The 13,784-nt window shown below is 40.1% G+C and overlaps 2 protein-coding genes across 2 annotated transcripts in view; one reads left to right on the top strand and one right to left on the bottom strand.

Annotated features, from left to right (window-relative positions):
• LOC108415390 (RLA class I histocompatibility antigen, alpha chain 11/11-like) overlaps positions 1 to 13,784 on the top strand; it is a 60,612-nt gene that overhangs the window by 32,335 nt on the left and 14,493 nt on the right. The gene's annotated exons all lie outside the window — the stretch shown is intronic.
• Positions 936 to 6,631, bottom strand: LOC108412798. The gene is made up of 6 exons (XM_037531305.1): positions 6,574 to 6,631; positions 5,715 to 6,074; positions 5,534 to 5,575; positions 3,350 to 3,475; positions 2,028 to 2,059; positions 936 to 1,805 (listed from the first exon to the last, which is right to left on the bottom strand). The coding sequence occupies exons 1-6, from the start codon at positions 6,596 to 6,598 to the stop codon at positions 1,686 to 1,688; spliced, it is 705 nt and encodes a 234-aa protein (XP_037387202.1). The 5' UTR covers positions 6,599 to 6,631; the 3' UTR covers positions 936 to 1,685.

The raw sequence follows: 13,784 nt of genomic DNA, 5'->3' as shown, positions 1-13,784 counted from the left end.
CCCCTGCAGCTATTTTTAAGCTTATTATTTTTCAGCTCTTCATTAATATCCCTGCTATGTAGGCGCTATCATAGCATAGCAGCAGTAACGTTTTGCATTTTAATTAACATTTGTTTGAGAGATGAGATGGATATTTAATATTTTACCATATCAACTTAATTGATTAGATGCCTGCAACACACATCCAAAAAGTTGGGACAGGCACAAATGATTGCATGATATTTAAAGGGTTTCACCATCTACAGTCCAAAACCAAGATTTAGATTCTCAGCAAATATGTTACAGTATTTTACAGTATTAAATCCACACAAACATCTGAGAGCTGTTTCATGTGCCATGATATTTTCCTGTTCTTTTGTTGAGCTTAAAGAAAATTGCAAAACCCCGATTTTGGTAGCCAGTAAAGACTTTGTAAAGACATATTCAGCTCAGGACAGTCACAGAGTGGGATAAACATCCTTCTTTTGTCGTTTGGCTGATATTTAATGTACTCCTCTTTTTGTGTTAACACCTAAAAACCGAGACCAGGTTTCCAATCAGAACAAAATACATTCATTTTGTTTTCCTCATCATTTCAGTGCAATTATATACATATTGTTGCCCTGCGATGGATGGATATACATATTGTATTGTTCCCGTTAGCAATTTGTGTCACTTTGGAAAAAAATGTCAAAAACTGTTGTAACAATGGGGAACGGTGTTGAGGCGGACACGTGTGGAGACAAGCGAGATTTATTTTGGGCAAATCCAGGGTCATAGTCAAAACAGTCCAGGTTCAAACAGCCGATACGGAGAGCAGGAGAGACAGACATGACGAAATGAACACAAAAATCCAAATAATTTACACCAAACAAGCATACATCAAACACGATCAAACAGCACGATCAAACAAAGACCAGCAAACACAGGGTTTAAACACAAATAAGGATAACGAGGGACAGGTGGGAAACAGGTGGACACAATCAGGGGCGGAGTCATGAAACAAGGGGGCAGGATTGAGCAAACAAAACAAAAAAGCACATGGACTACCAGCGGAGTGGGAGGAGCCAAGTATGACAACTGTATCTATACACATCTGCATACCTGTGTCATTCACTGTGAGCTTTGTGGAGAATTGCACACCACTTTAACTTGGAGAAAAGGAAATTTGATTAATCAGTAGCTCACAAAGGAATGTGCCAAGAAATCTAAAGTTTTTAGTGCTGAAAAGACAAATATCGACAAGAAATCTGACTTCCGTGGTTTGGAAATCACAGAAGAAAGAAACCGAAAAGTGAAAACGAAACCAACTTTGCCGTTCGCTTCACTCTCTCTGGACGTTACGGACTGTCAGCTAAAATCTGTCCAGTTAAGGTTGTAAAAAGTTTGATTTATAGCCAGTCAGACTGTAAAATAAAGTGTTTACTGTCTGCTGCTGATGAATCAGGTGATGTGGAACAAAATGTTGACCTCACCCTGTTTTTATGGTGTAACTGTTATCAGATTACTCTTTTTTCAGTGTTATAGATTCCAATTATACTTTTTTGTGTATTATATTTATTGATATGATGTATTCTTTTGCTCCCCAACCCTGGCGATCAGCCATTTCAGCTGTATTATATTATACTATATATATAATATAGATAATGAGCATAAATCAGAACATCAGCCGACTGATTCCACATCCTAATCAACTCATGCTCAAATCACTGTCCTACAGAGGAATATACTACATGTGTTTCTTCTGTTTCTACTCGTCTGGGTGATCTGGTGCTTTTCTTATTGAAGTGTAGAGCAGCGTAGTTCACCGTTTCACCATCCTGCTCCTGCAGTAACACAGAAAACACACATTTTATACACGATAAGTAGAAAATAAATAAGAGAAATTAAAATACAAAAAAAATATGTAGAATACATATGAATATAGATAGAAGTATAGATATTTAATTTACTAGGCCTGCTGCATTTAGCATTTAGTTAGTTTGTTTGCTTTTAAATCACTTTTAATTTGTTTTATTGAAATGTTTTGAAATCAGTTTCAGGCTTACCTCTTTCTCTTGTTTCAGTTTAGGGTCTGAATCTGTGGAAACAGGAATATATGGTTCAGTCAGTTGTTTGTAAGTTATAAACTGCGATTCAACTATGTCTTCAGAAATGTTTGGGAGATTTCTGTGGATCATAGCATTCATAAGGCACCCTAATACTTGGCACAAGTTGCATAATTGCTCCAAAGTGGTTATGATAGCATGAATGACACCTTATGAAGCAAGAGAAGATAACTTCTTAAATTCAGGGTTAGTAACCCATTTCAATATCTGTTCATAGAAACACCGTAAACATGAATGCTTTTATGGAGTATAACTATATATCCCATCTTTCAAACTTTGTCAGGTCAGTGCAGGCTTTAAATAAAGTGAGGCTCTTAAACGTCTTTTAAATGTCAAGGAAATTTCATTTCAGGATTTGAGATTCAACACAGTTTACTGTCAAGGAAGATGGCAGTAATAACATTGAACTGTGAATTTACAGTGGGGAAAGAATCAGTAATATGTGCAGGGATAATACAATGTAAAAGACCACAGCACGTCCTATTTGGGTGGTGGATCCTTCTCAGCACTGCAGTGACACTGACGTGGTGGTGGTGGTGTGTTAGTGTGTGTTGTGCTGGTACAAGTGGATCAGACACAGCAGTGCTGCTGGAGTTTTTAACCACTGTGTCCACTCACTGTCCACTCTATTAGACACTCCAACCTTGTTGTCATATTGAGACGCTTCTATGTGGTGGAGCTGATGAAACAGACAATGAGTGTAGAAACAATGAGGTGGTTTTAATGAAGTGGCCAGACAGTGTAATTACAGTACGGCATTTCCTGTATTATATGTCTCACCAGTGGGTGTTGTCGGGGCAGGGCCTTCGAGGTTTAAGTCTGGAATATTTTAATGCCAGTGCAGAATTATTGATACAGTACATACTTCAGCTTAAAGCCCCACTCTTAATATTGGAGTGGTCTTCAATATAAATTATGCCTTACTTTACCTGGAGCTGACAAATCCACCTTACAAGCTCTTATAATGAGGTTATAATATCAAATGTCTATTTATAACAATCTACACCCATAAAGTACACAGAATCTGTGTGTTTATAGCGCTATATAAGTTATGAACACTACTTATATTGCATTTTAACAATTTACAATGCATTTTTATAAATATAGCTATATTCATGATGCCTTATGAATGCATTGTAACGTGTTATGAGTGTGTTCATAGCATTCATAGAAAATGTTAACTTTATTTGTTCTAAAGAAATGTTCATTTAATCAAGCATTAGTTTACTTACAGTGTCTAATCAGGGATGAACTATATTTACCTTCCTTGCGATGTTCTCTGTACTTCAGTATGATGCACAGCAGGAACAGAAGAGCACTGAGCAGAACCACAATCACAGCTCCAAAAACCAGAAACAGCCTGAAGAACACATCAGAACTGTAGCCACCTACACATAAAACATCAAACGTTTATTTTAAAATATCAGAAATAAATTTATATATCTGTTTACTAAATCAGTTGTGATGAAAATTATTTCCAAAGTGGTTGGTTGGTGGTCTGATTGATGTAAAGCCCACCACTACGGAACGAACACCTATGTCAGAATACCTATGTCTTCAGCTCTGCCCTTCCTATTTTTTTTTTCAGTAAATTGTACTGGAAGGAGGTAAAGACTAATTAAGACCTGGTCTTGAAGAGGACTTGATTTCTCAACTTGGTCTTGGACTCGACAAAGGTGGTCTTCGGTACAACCTTCCTCTACACAATGTACGCCTACAGCTGCATGGCAAAACACAGTTCCAACACTGTCATCAAGTTTGCTGATGACCCAACAATAATTGGCAAGATCGTCAACAATGATGAGGGACCAAACAATGTCAGAAATGAAGGTTCTGCGCAGGAACATTTTTCGTTCATGAAGGTCCAAACAGTGTAAATGTTCCCTCATATGTACTGCAGTGGTTTTAAGGCCTGATTGTGTCCCTTAAATCAGTTTTTCCAGGTGACAAGTTGGTATTTGTTCCTTTTCATAACCAAATGTTTTGAAACAGAGCAGTAGAATAAAAAGCCTGGATGCGAGGCGTGTGTGGAGTCAGTACAGCTTAGAACAGATCATTATGGTTCAGATATGTTCCCTGACTAAAGGTACTGAGATGGAGCCTTGAGGGGTCCTGTCCCAGTGACAGTTTAGCACCTTTATGTCTGAGAGTGTGTAGTCTAAATAGAGTAAATGTAAATGTGTACACCGAGGATCTCACCTGCTCACTCAAGACATCACACATTTTCAGAAAGACCCGAAAACACCTCCACCTCCACACCTCCACTGAAGGCTGAGGAGAGTCAACCTGCTATAACAGCTCCTCTGCAACTTCTGCAGTTCCACAAGATGCATCACGCTGTGATATGGCAGCTCCACCGCTGATGAATGTAAGGCGATGTAAGGGCGATGAAAGTGTCTGTCACAGCACTGCAGTTGCCCAACCACTCATAAAGGACATGTACAACGCAGCGTCTCCTCTGCCCACACACCAGACACTTTCTGTTTCACAGGTTTAACCGGCAAGCTCTTAAACTGGTCACACCAACAACATCAAACAGAGCAAGAACGCCAACATTATGGACTGTTACTGATCTAAACCCTGATCTTCCCAGTTTATGCAGCATGTCCACACACACCATGGGACTGTATGTACATTGCACTCTCATCTGGAACTCCCTATACTTGAACTTTTATGCTGTAAGATGTAAAGTTCCAAGTTCCAGCAGTGTGAACTTGGCTGTTTACAAACACTGACTATGATTTGCATGCCAGACCTGGTTTATCTCAACATACCAACTAAATACACGATATAAAACACCTACACTGTACGCTGTAGCTCAGACTGCTACATATTTATAGCTAACCCATGGCTTGCACTTTAAATTCTACCTGACCTACAGTTACTGTTCATGCACATATTCTGTATTCTGTATCTTATGCTCCTCCTGTCTTTGTGTTTTTCTCTATTGTCTTTGCATTATTGTCTATTTCTTATCAATGCACTGAAGAATTCTACTGTACAACCCTTTATTGGTATAAAGATAAAGATGAATCAGACTGATTTGAATTGAATTAATATAAAAAACCTGATGCTGTTTTAATTCCTAGCTTATCAGTCATCAAAACTGATAAAAACATCAAAACACTTAACCACAAAAAACAAAACAATATGAACAATACAATAAGCTATGGATTCTTCCAAAAATAATAAAATAATGTATGGGAGCAGGTGCATGTTGTGGCTGTTGGAACAAAACCTCATATCTCCATCAGGTGCCCTTTACATTGTGAATGGATCGATAGAAATTCCAAAATAGCTCCAAAAATAGATCTTTTTACATTTGATTCCGTCATAAGCTAAGAATGTTTTTTCCTTCTCCTGAAAAGTGACTATTGTTGAGATTGTGGCCAGGTTTTGTTTCAACAGCGATGATAGTCTTACAGTATATAAGGTAAAGGACAAACCTTTAGATTTGTCTTCAGTCTTGGAAGATGTTTGATTCCTCTCTGAAGAAAGAAAAACACTTATATTGCTGATTATTTGATTATACTGTAAAATTCGATGTGCTATATTACTGCTTCATATAACGTTTTTAGCTGTTTTATGTACTGATTATGGCTACTGTAACAATACAATGAACAATACCTCTCACCAGTAGATGTGTTGTGGTGCTGAAGATCATGTATTTTTCCTCCAGGCTGCTGCAGTAATAGAGTCCTGAGTCAGAGGGAGTAACTGCAGTTATAGTGAGAGAGGAGAACGTAGAGTTCACTCTCATCACTGACCTGTTACTCTCAGTCATGAAGAAACAGGATTTAGAGGAGGAGGATGACTGTGCGTAATATTTGCATGCAATATAAACTGGCACTGAATTATTTGTGTGTTTACACCAGAATAAATAATCTGATTTAGTCAGACTGTGTTTACACCAGAGAGTGACATCATCACCAGATTCTGCTTCTACAGTTAAACCAGCCTGAGAGCTCAAACTCACTGACAGCACACCTGAAACACAATAAAACATACGTGTATATTTTACACCGTGTCAAATACAGATAACACATCACTGGCAGGTTTAAACTCTTGTGATTTACGCCAACAGTGCCCAGTACTGGTCATGGAGCTCTACCATCCTGGAGCGTTCAGGCTCTTCACACCAGACGACTCTGAAGGCCTTCATTACTTAGATCAGGCGAGTTAGATTAGGGGTAGAACTAAACTCTAAAGGGTGGTAGATCTCCAAGACCAAAATTGGGCACACCGGATTTAAACTGTGTGAATACTGCAAACTCAGCTACTACTGTACAGAGCTCCAGCAGATCACCCGTTCAAAGTTCTTACCAATGCTTACAAATGCTGTAATTTTCACTTGAACTGGATTAGATTTAGAGGTAAACCTGTGAACTTTCTACTGAAAACAGTGCAGCATCTCTCATAAACAACCAGCTTATTTCTACTGTTTCATCTGTGTTTAAGAAGACAGAATCAGCTGAGAAACACTTACTGATCACACGGAGCAGCAGAGCCATCGCTGAAATGGGACCTGTCACATATCATATCAGTACTAAGGAAGAAGCTTCACAGTCCTGTTAAACTCCATTTATATGGAGTAGGAGGGGCTTAACAACAGTGGAGGTAAAACAGGGGTCAGTTGTAAATCAAAGTAGACCAAAAAAGCTAAAACTTTTCAATAATTGTTCAAAATCAGTTGCTTTGATTGTTTTTGAATGAGCACAATAATATATTAACCATTGTGTATACATATAAATAATCAAGTATTAATTAGCTCAGGCTTTCTAATTGAGTTGCTTTCTAATTAACTGCCCAATCTTTATTTAAGGCCTATTGTCCTGTGCATTACAATTAATATCCAGCTTCCTTGTGCTGCAGAAACACATCGATTTAACAGAATATTCTTGGTGGAGCATTAACCCCAGCTGAAGATGGATATGTATTATTCATATCTGCAGTGGCTGCAAGTATTGATTTCTCAGCTATTTGCTTTTAACTTACTTCTGCTAGCTTCACTGCTGTCTCTGTCACAAACAGTTGTATACTTTATAGTGAAGTGTGTTGCAGTGTCATAAGGCTGTTATAATGTGCTATCACAAATTCTTTTATGACTGATGATAAGTGTCACTATTCATTATAATGTCTTTTAAATAGATAATAAGTTGTACATAATTATAAGGCCCCTTCCTGGATTGGGGCTTTGTCATGGCAGAAGGGCTTGTGTGGTCTAGGGATCTTCAGAGCTAAGTCATCAGGAGCAATATGCTGCTGGTAGGGGCCCTCAGGGCAAACAGGGCTGGAGTGAAGACCCAGACTAACTCGATCCAAAAACTCCATGCACAATGGACACAAACAATCATGTACCCTGCCCTGGAGACGGTCACCGGGACCTAACCCTGTAGGCAGGCGGTAGCTACGGGGTAGCGTTCCTCAATGAGCGCCTGGTGGCTGGGCAGCCCACGTAACCCAGCTGGGCTTAGCCCAAAGAGGCAACATGGGGAGACCAGGGTGTGCTGAGAATGACTGTCAGAGGCCCCTGTTCGGAATTATTTCAACTCCCACTTCCAGGAGAGTTTTTCTCATGTCCCAGAGGAGGTAGGGGAGCTCTGGCCAAAAGCTTGTGGGTGCCTGTCGGGGCGGTAACCCAAGAACCTCCTGGTGGACACCAGTGGTGAGGGAGGCCGTCAAGCGGAAGAAAGAGGCCTTTAGGGACTGAAAGTCCTGAAGGCCTCCTGACTCAGCAGATAGGTACCGACAGGCAAAAAAGTTGGCAGCCGCAGTGGTGGCAGAAGCAAAATCCAGGGCATGGGAGGAGTTTGGTGAGGCCATGGAAAAAGACTTTTGTTCGGCCTCAAGGAGATTCTGGACAACTGTCCGGCGACTCAGGATAGTCGCCCTGATAGTCCACAGATGAAGATCTTCCCACTGGAGAAGAGTGATTTGCCTTTTTCTTTCTAAACAAAGTGTTAAATTGACTGTTCAGGGTTTTTTCTGGTACTTTTCAGTTTGTACTCATGTGTTTGTGTTTTAGAGAGTCATTCAGAAGTAAGGTAATGAGTTGTGAGGAAGTAAAGAGAAATGGAATCTGATTACATCTAATATTTCCTTTCACATGTCAAAATAAAGAGCTTTTCCCATTTTTTTTACTTGTAAAAATTTGTTGATGTCATCTTACAGTAACTTTATGTTCTGCTATCCAAATTTAAAGTAAAAATTTAAGAGTATCTCGACACAATTGCTTGCCATATACAAAAAGTTTTAAAAAAAACAAAATAATGCCAACATTGTGAGACTGATGGTTGATCTACATATGTGTTGTAGCAGGTGTCGAACTGCTGTTAACAGTAAACAAGACTTATGTTCGCCTGTGGTAGTGGAACATAAGAAGTGTTAAACTGCACTTTTGTGGTTTTGATATAGCAAGTGAGTGAAAGTAGCAGGTCAGTTTTTTCTGATGGAAATACTCAGATCAAGATGAGCTCCCACACACAAACATGTGTGTGTCAACACTTTAGAGTTGAATTACTTGCATGGTGCCTTCATGCATGGTTCAGAGATCATAATCACTATAACACAAATACTGTATAACGTTTGCTGAACGTTAACTTAAAATGCCTTGTAGGTAAAGGATTCTGAACATGTAACCCTAGTATAAGAGTGCCATGTCTATAAAAAGCTTTTACATATATCAATATGCATATCAGTGGCAAACCAGCCATTAGGGGTGTACTTTGTGTACTTCTGGTGCCGGTCCCAAGCCCGGATAAATGGTGAGGGTTGCGTCAGGAAGGGTATCCGGTGTAAAACTTGTGCCAAAACTATCATGCGGATCACAAATATGATTGCCATACCAGATCGGTCGAGGCCCGGGTTAACAACGACCGCCTCCGGTGCTGTTGACCAGCAGGGTGCTGGTCAACAGCACCCTGCTGGTCAACATTGGACTACTGTAGGTCAAAGACCATCAAAGAGGAGAGGAGGTAGGCGGGTTAGAAGGCAGCGAGAGAGAAGGAAAGGCAGGAGTGTGGAGGTTAGAGTAGGGACTCTGAACATAGGGACAATGACTGGTAAAGGCAGAGAGCTTGCAGACATGATGGAGAGAAGGAAGGTAGATATTCTGTGTGTCCAGGAGACCAGATGGAAAGGAAGCAAGGCCAGGAACATTGGAGGTGGATTCAAACTGTTCTATCATGGTGTAGAGAGGAAGAGAAATGGAGTAGGGATAATCCTAAAGGAACAGCTTGTGAAAAGTGTTCTGGATGTAAAGAGACTGTCAGACAGGATCATGAGCCTGAAGTTGGAGGTTGATGGTGTAATTTTGAATGTGGTCAGTTCATATACACCACAGGTTGGTTGTCAGTTAGAGGAGAAAGAGGAATTTTGGAGTAAGATGGATGAAGTGGTAGATGGTGTCCCTAGAGAGGAGAGATTGGTGATTGGTGCAGACTTCAATGGACATGTTGGTGAAGGGAACAGAGGGGATGAAGAGGTGCTGGGTGTGTATGGTGTGAAAGACAGAAATGTGGAAGGTCAGATGGTTGTAGATTTTGCAAAGAGAATGGAAATGGCTGTGGTGAACACGTATTTTCAGAAGAGGGAAGAACACAGGGTGACATACAAGAGTGGAGGGAGGTGCACACAGGTGATGCCACCTAAAGGAGATTGGAGATTGTAAAGTGGTACCAGGGGAAAGTGTAGCAAGGCAGCATAGGGTGGTTGTCTGTAGAATGAGATTAGAAACAAAGAAGAGGAAGAGAGTGAAGACAGAGGCAAAGATTAGATGGTGGAAGCTGAAGGAGGAGGATGGTTGCAGGCAGTTCAGGGAAAAATTGCAACAGGCCCTTAGGGGCAGTGAGGAGCTACCTGAAGACTGGGAAACTACAGCTAAGGTGGTGAGAGAAACTGGCAAAAATGTGTTGGGTGTTTCGTCTGGTCAGAGGAAAGAAGACAAGGAAAGTTGGTGGTGGAATGAGGAAGTCCAGGAGAGTATTCAGAAGTAGAAGGCAGTTAAGAAAAAGTGGGATAACCAGAGAGATGAAGGAAGTAGCAGGAATACCATGAGGCTAGCCGCAAAGCGAAAAGAATGGTGGCAAAGGCTCAGGCCTATGATGAGCTGTATGAGAGGCTGGACAGTAAAGAAGGAGTAAAGGACTTGTATTGTTTGGCTAAACAGAGAGATAGAGCCGGAAAGGATGTACAGCAGGTTAGGCTGATAAAGGATAGAGAGGGAATTGTACTAGTGAGTGAACAGAGAGTGTTGAGTAGATGGAAGGAGTACTTTGAAGAACTAATGAATAAGGAAAACGAGAGAGAGAGGAGGACAACGGGGGGAGAGATAGTGGATCAGGAAGTGCAGAGAATTAGTAAGGTGGAAGTGAGGGCAGCTTTAAAAAGGATGAAGAATGGAAAGGCAGTTGGTCCAGATGACATACCTGTGGAGGAATGGAGATGGTTAGGAGAGAAGGCAGTGGACTTTTTAACCAGGTTGTTTAACAAAATCCTGGAGAGTGAGAGGATGCCTGATGAGTGGAGAAGCAGTGTACTGGTCCCCATCTTTAAGGACAAGGGTGATGTGTAGAGCTGCAGTAACTACAGAGGTATAAAGTTGATGAGCCACACCATGAAGGTATGGGAAAGAGTTGTTGAAGCAAGGCTAAGGCAAGAGGTTCAGATCAGTGAGCAGCAGTTTGGTTTCATGCCCAGAAAGCGTACCACAGATGCAATTTTTGCGTTGAGAGTGTTGGTAGAGAAGTACAGAGAAGGTCAGAAGGAGCTACATTGTGTCTTTGTGGATCTAGAGAAGGCATATGATAGGGTGCCAAGACAGGAACTGTGGTACTGTATGAGGAAGTCAGGTGTAGCTGAAAAGTATGTTAGGGTGGTGCAGGACATGTATGAGGATAGTGAGACAGTGGTGAGGTGTGCAGTTGGAGTGACAAATGGTTTCAAGGTGAAGGTCGGGTTACATCAGGGATCAGCTTTGAGCCCCTTCCTGTTTGCAGTGGTGATGGAAAGGTTGACAGATGAGGTCAGGCAGGAGGCTCCATGGACCATGATGTTTGCAGATGACATTGTAATCTGTGCTGAGAGTAGAGAGTAGGTGGAAGAGAATCTGGAGAGGTGGAGGTTTGCACTAGAGAGGAGAGGAATGAAGGTCAGTAGAGACAAGACGGAATACATGTGTGGGAATGAGAGGGAGGCAGGTGGAAAGGTGAAGATTCAAGGAGTAGAGGTCGTAAAGGTGGATGACTTCAAATATCTTGGGTCAACCATCCAGAGCAATGGACAGTGTAGAAAAGAGGTGAAGAAGAGGGTGCAGGCAGGATGGAGTGGGTGGAGACAGATGTCAGGGCTGATGTGTGACAGAAGGATAGCAGCAAGAGTGAAAGGGAAGGTTTACAAGAAGATTAAGAAGAAGAAGATTATGAGCTACATGCAACTAAAAAGAAGTCACTTTTCACGGAAAGCAGCAGTGATCAGAATACTGAGCTAACTTACTAATCTAACAACATGCATCAGAACAAATTTAAATAAGGCACATAATGTCCACTCCTGGTGACCGTATGGGTGTGTTTCTCTAGAAGCTTCTGTCTTTTTGTCCTTATTTTATAATATTTTACATTTTACGCTCTTAATAGTATGTAATAGTCAAGGCATATACAAGTTTCATTACTTTATCATGGCATGTCATTGAGCTTGTTGGTTGAAAAAACAGTATGTTGAGTAAAACTGAACTGAAAACTAAATGAGCTTGTGTCTTATCTCCCTTTACAAAAAATTTGGTGGGTCTTAAGACAAATACTACCTCTGAGTGCGAATCCTGGCATTAAATTTAAAGTTTTAAAAGATGAAACTTACAGTGGTTGGATGTGTTTCTTCACTGTGGTTATAACTTTGAGGTGGCCCTATAAAAAGCTCTATAACAATAATAGCCTAATAATAACAATAATAATAATAATAACAATAATAATAATGATAATTCTCATTCTTTTACATACTATTATATGAACATTACAGTGATTGTAATGGCCTGATGGTAATGTGTTTGAATGAATTATGAGGAATATTTGTATTAGTCGTTATTTTTAGTCATAGTCTAATCTTTACAGGCACGTGTCTGATAAACACATGAGTTTGTGTTTATTGATCTGGTCACTACCTTAGACGTTATCATCCACATCTCCTCTTCTTAGGTTGTGGTCTTTGTAAAACCTGTGGTCACCCATGGCTGAGCGTTTAAAAACTGGGAACTTTTTATATTTTATCCATCATATTTGCAGATTTATTGCTAAAAATGGGAAATGTAAAATACAAAAACCTGAACTTCTCATTTAAATGTTTGATTTATACGAACGGTGTCTGTTTTGAGTTACTGAAAATAGTTCCTTAAAATACTCTTGTATTCCAGTTGGATCCATAAGTATCCTTGTCACATTTGCAGTTTGTGACAATCCTGAAGGTTTGCTGAGTTTGGTCAGGAGTAGGCCTCAAATCCTAAAACCTGGCAGTCTGAAAATGGTTCCTTTGAAGAGCCAGAGTTTTTTCAGACCTTGCTTGATAAAACAGTTCCTCAAGGAACCTTGTAAATTATTGCAGGTTCCTCAGATAACTGCACTTTTCAAAAAGCTTACTGGAAGCTCGCTAACAGGTTCCATGAGTGAGGACTTAAATAGAAGCCATTGTGTCATTTTCCAAGTGTCCTGGTAACACCTGCACTTACAGTCTGAGAAAACTGGACATGCTGTTTATGTGACCTCTGTAAAACCCACAGAGCATTTTTATTATGAAGCTTAAACTTTTTTGTTTCTAGCATTGAAGAGTTTATTTTATCTGCCAGCTGCTGATTTTTTAAGGGTGACTTCTTAGCACTTAGACTTCCAAGGTTTCTTTATACAAAATATATTATTAAGAAGAAAGGCGACATAATATAATGAAATAATGTGTGTTTATTGCTTCAATTGTCTTTTCATTTGGAACTCACAATGGTCAGTTCAGGAGCACACTGCATAAATATAGTGTATTAACTACTTACTGTGTTGCCTTAATATTTGAGTTAAACAAAGCTCTAGTAGTGTGTTGACAGCTCTATCAATGTATTATTTGTTCAGGTGACTCAAAGGTTTAAGGCAACATGATATCTAACTTTCTGAAGATAAAACACCATTTCTTTTTACAGTGTATTTTGATTTACAGTTTTCTGAGAAATTATTGAAATTGTCTTCACAGACTCCCACTCTCTGGACTACTTTTTCACTGGAGTCACACCAGGAATAAACTGTGCAGAGTTCGCTGTTGTTTGACACATGGACGGACTTCAAGGTGGGTATTTTGACAGTAACAGCGGGAAAGTGATCCTGACGGGAGAGTGGTTAAAGGACAATAAGGATGAAGAGCACTGGAACAAGATAACAAAGATTTCACAGTTTTATCAGAAGTACTTCAATGGCACTATACCTGCAGTAATGAAGCTCTTCAGTCAGACTGGAGGTATGTGTCTGCATACGTATATGCATGTGTTTGCATGTACAGCACTGTGAAAAAGTCAGAGACCCTTGTGTTTATATAATTTCCTCTCTTGCTTCAGATCTGAAAAATCCACAGGTGTTTCTGTCCATCATTCCAATGTGAGAAGACCACTCAGTGGGCCATTAAATACAAGCTGTTTACCTCAGCTGCGTCTTATGTGCATCTAAAATGGCCCTC

The sequence above is a fragment of the Pygocentrus nattereri genome, chromosome 20, assembly GCF_015220715.1.
Source record: "Pygocentrus nattereri isolate fPygNat1 chromosome 20, fPygNat1.pri, whole genome shotgun sequence".
Lineage (NCBI taxonomy): Eukaryota > Metazoa > Chordata > Actinopteri > Characiformes > Serrasalmidae > Pygocentrus > Pygocentrus nattereri.
Note: the sequence above shows the minus strand (reverse complement) of the source record. Positions and strands in the feature narration are given on the sequence as shown.

Coding starts and splice junctions, on each gene's coding strand:
- LOC108412798 (XM_037531305.1), bottom strand. CDS start 6,598: ATGGCTCTGCTGCTCCGTGTGATCA. Junction 2,060..3,349: donor CAGAGAACATCGCAAGGAAG/GTAAATATAGTT, acceptor CTGTTTCCACAG/ATTCAGACCCTAAACTGAAA. Junction 1,806..2,027: donor AACTGAAACAAGAGAAAGAG/GTAAGCCTGAAA, acceptor GTGTTACTGCAG/GAGCAGGATGGTGAAACGGT.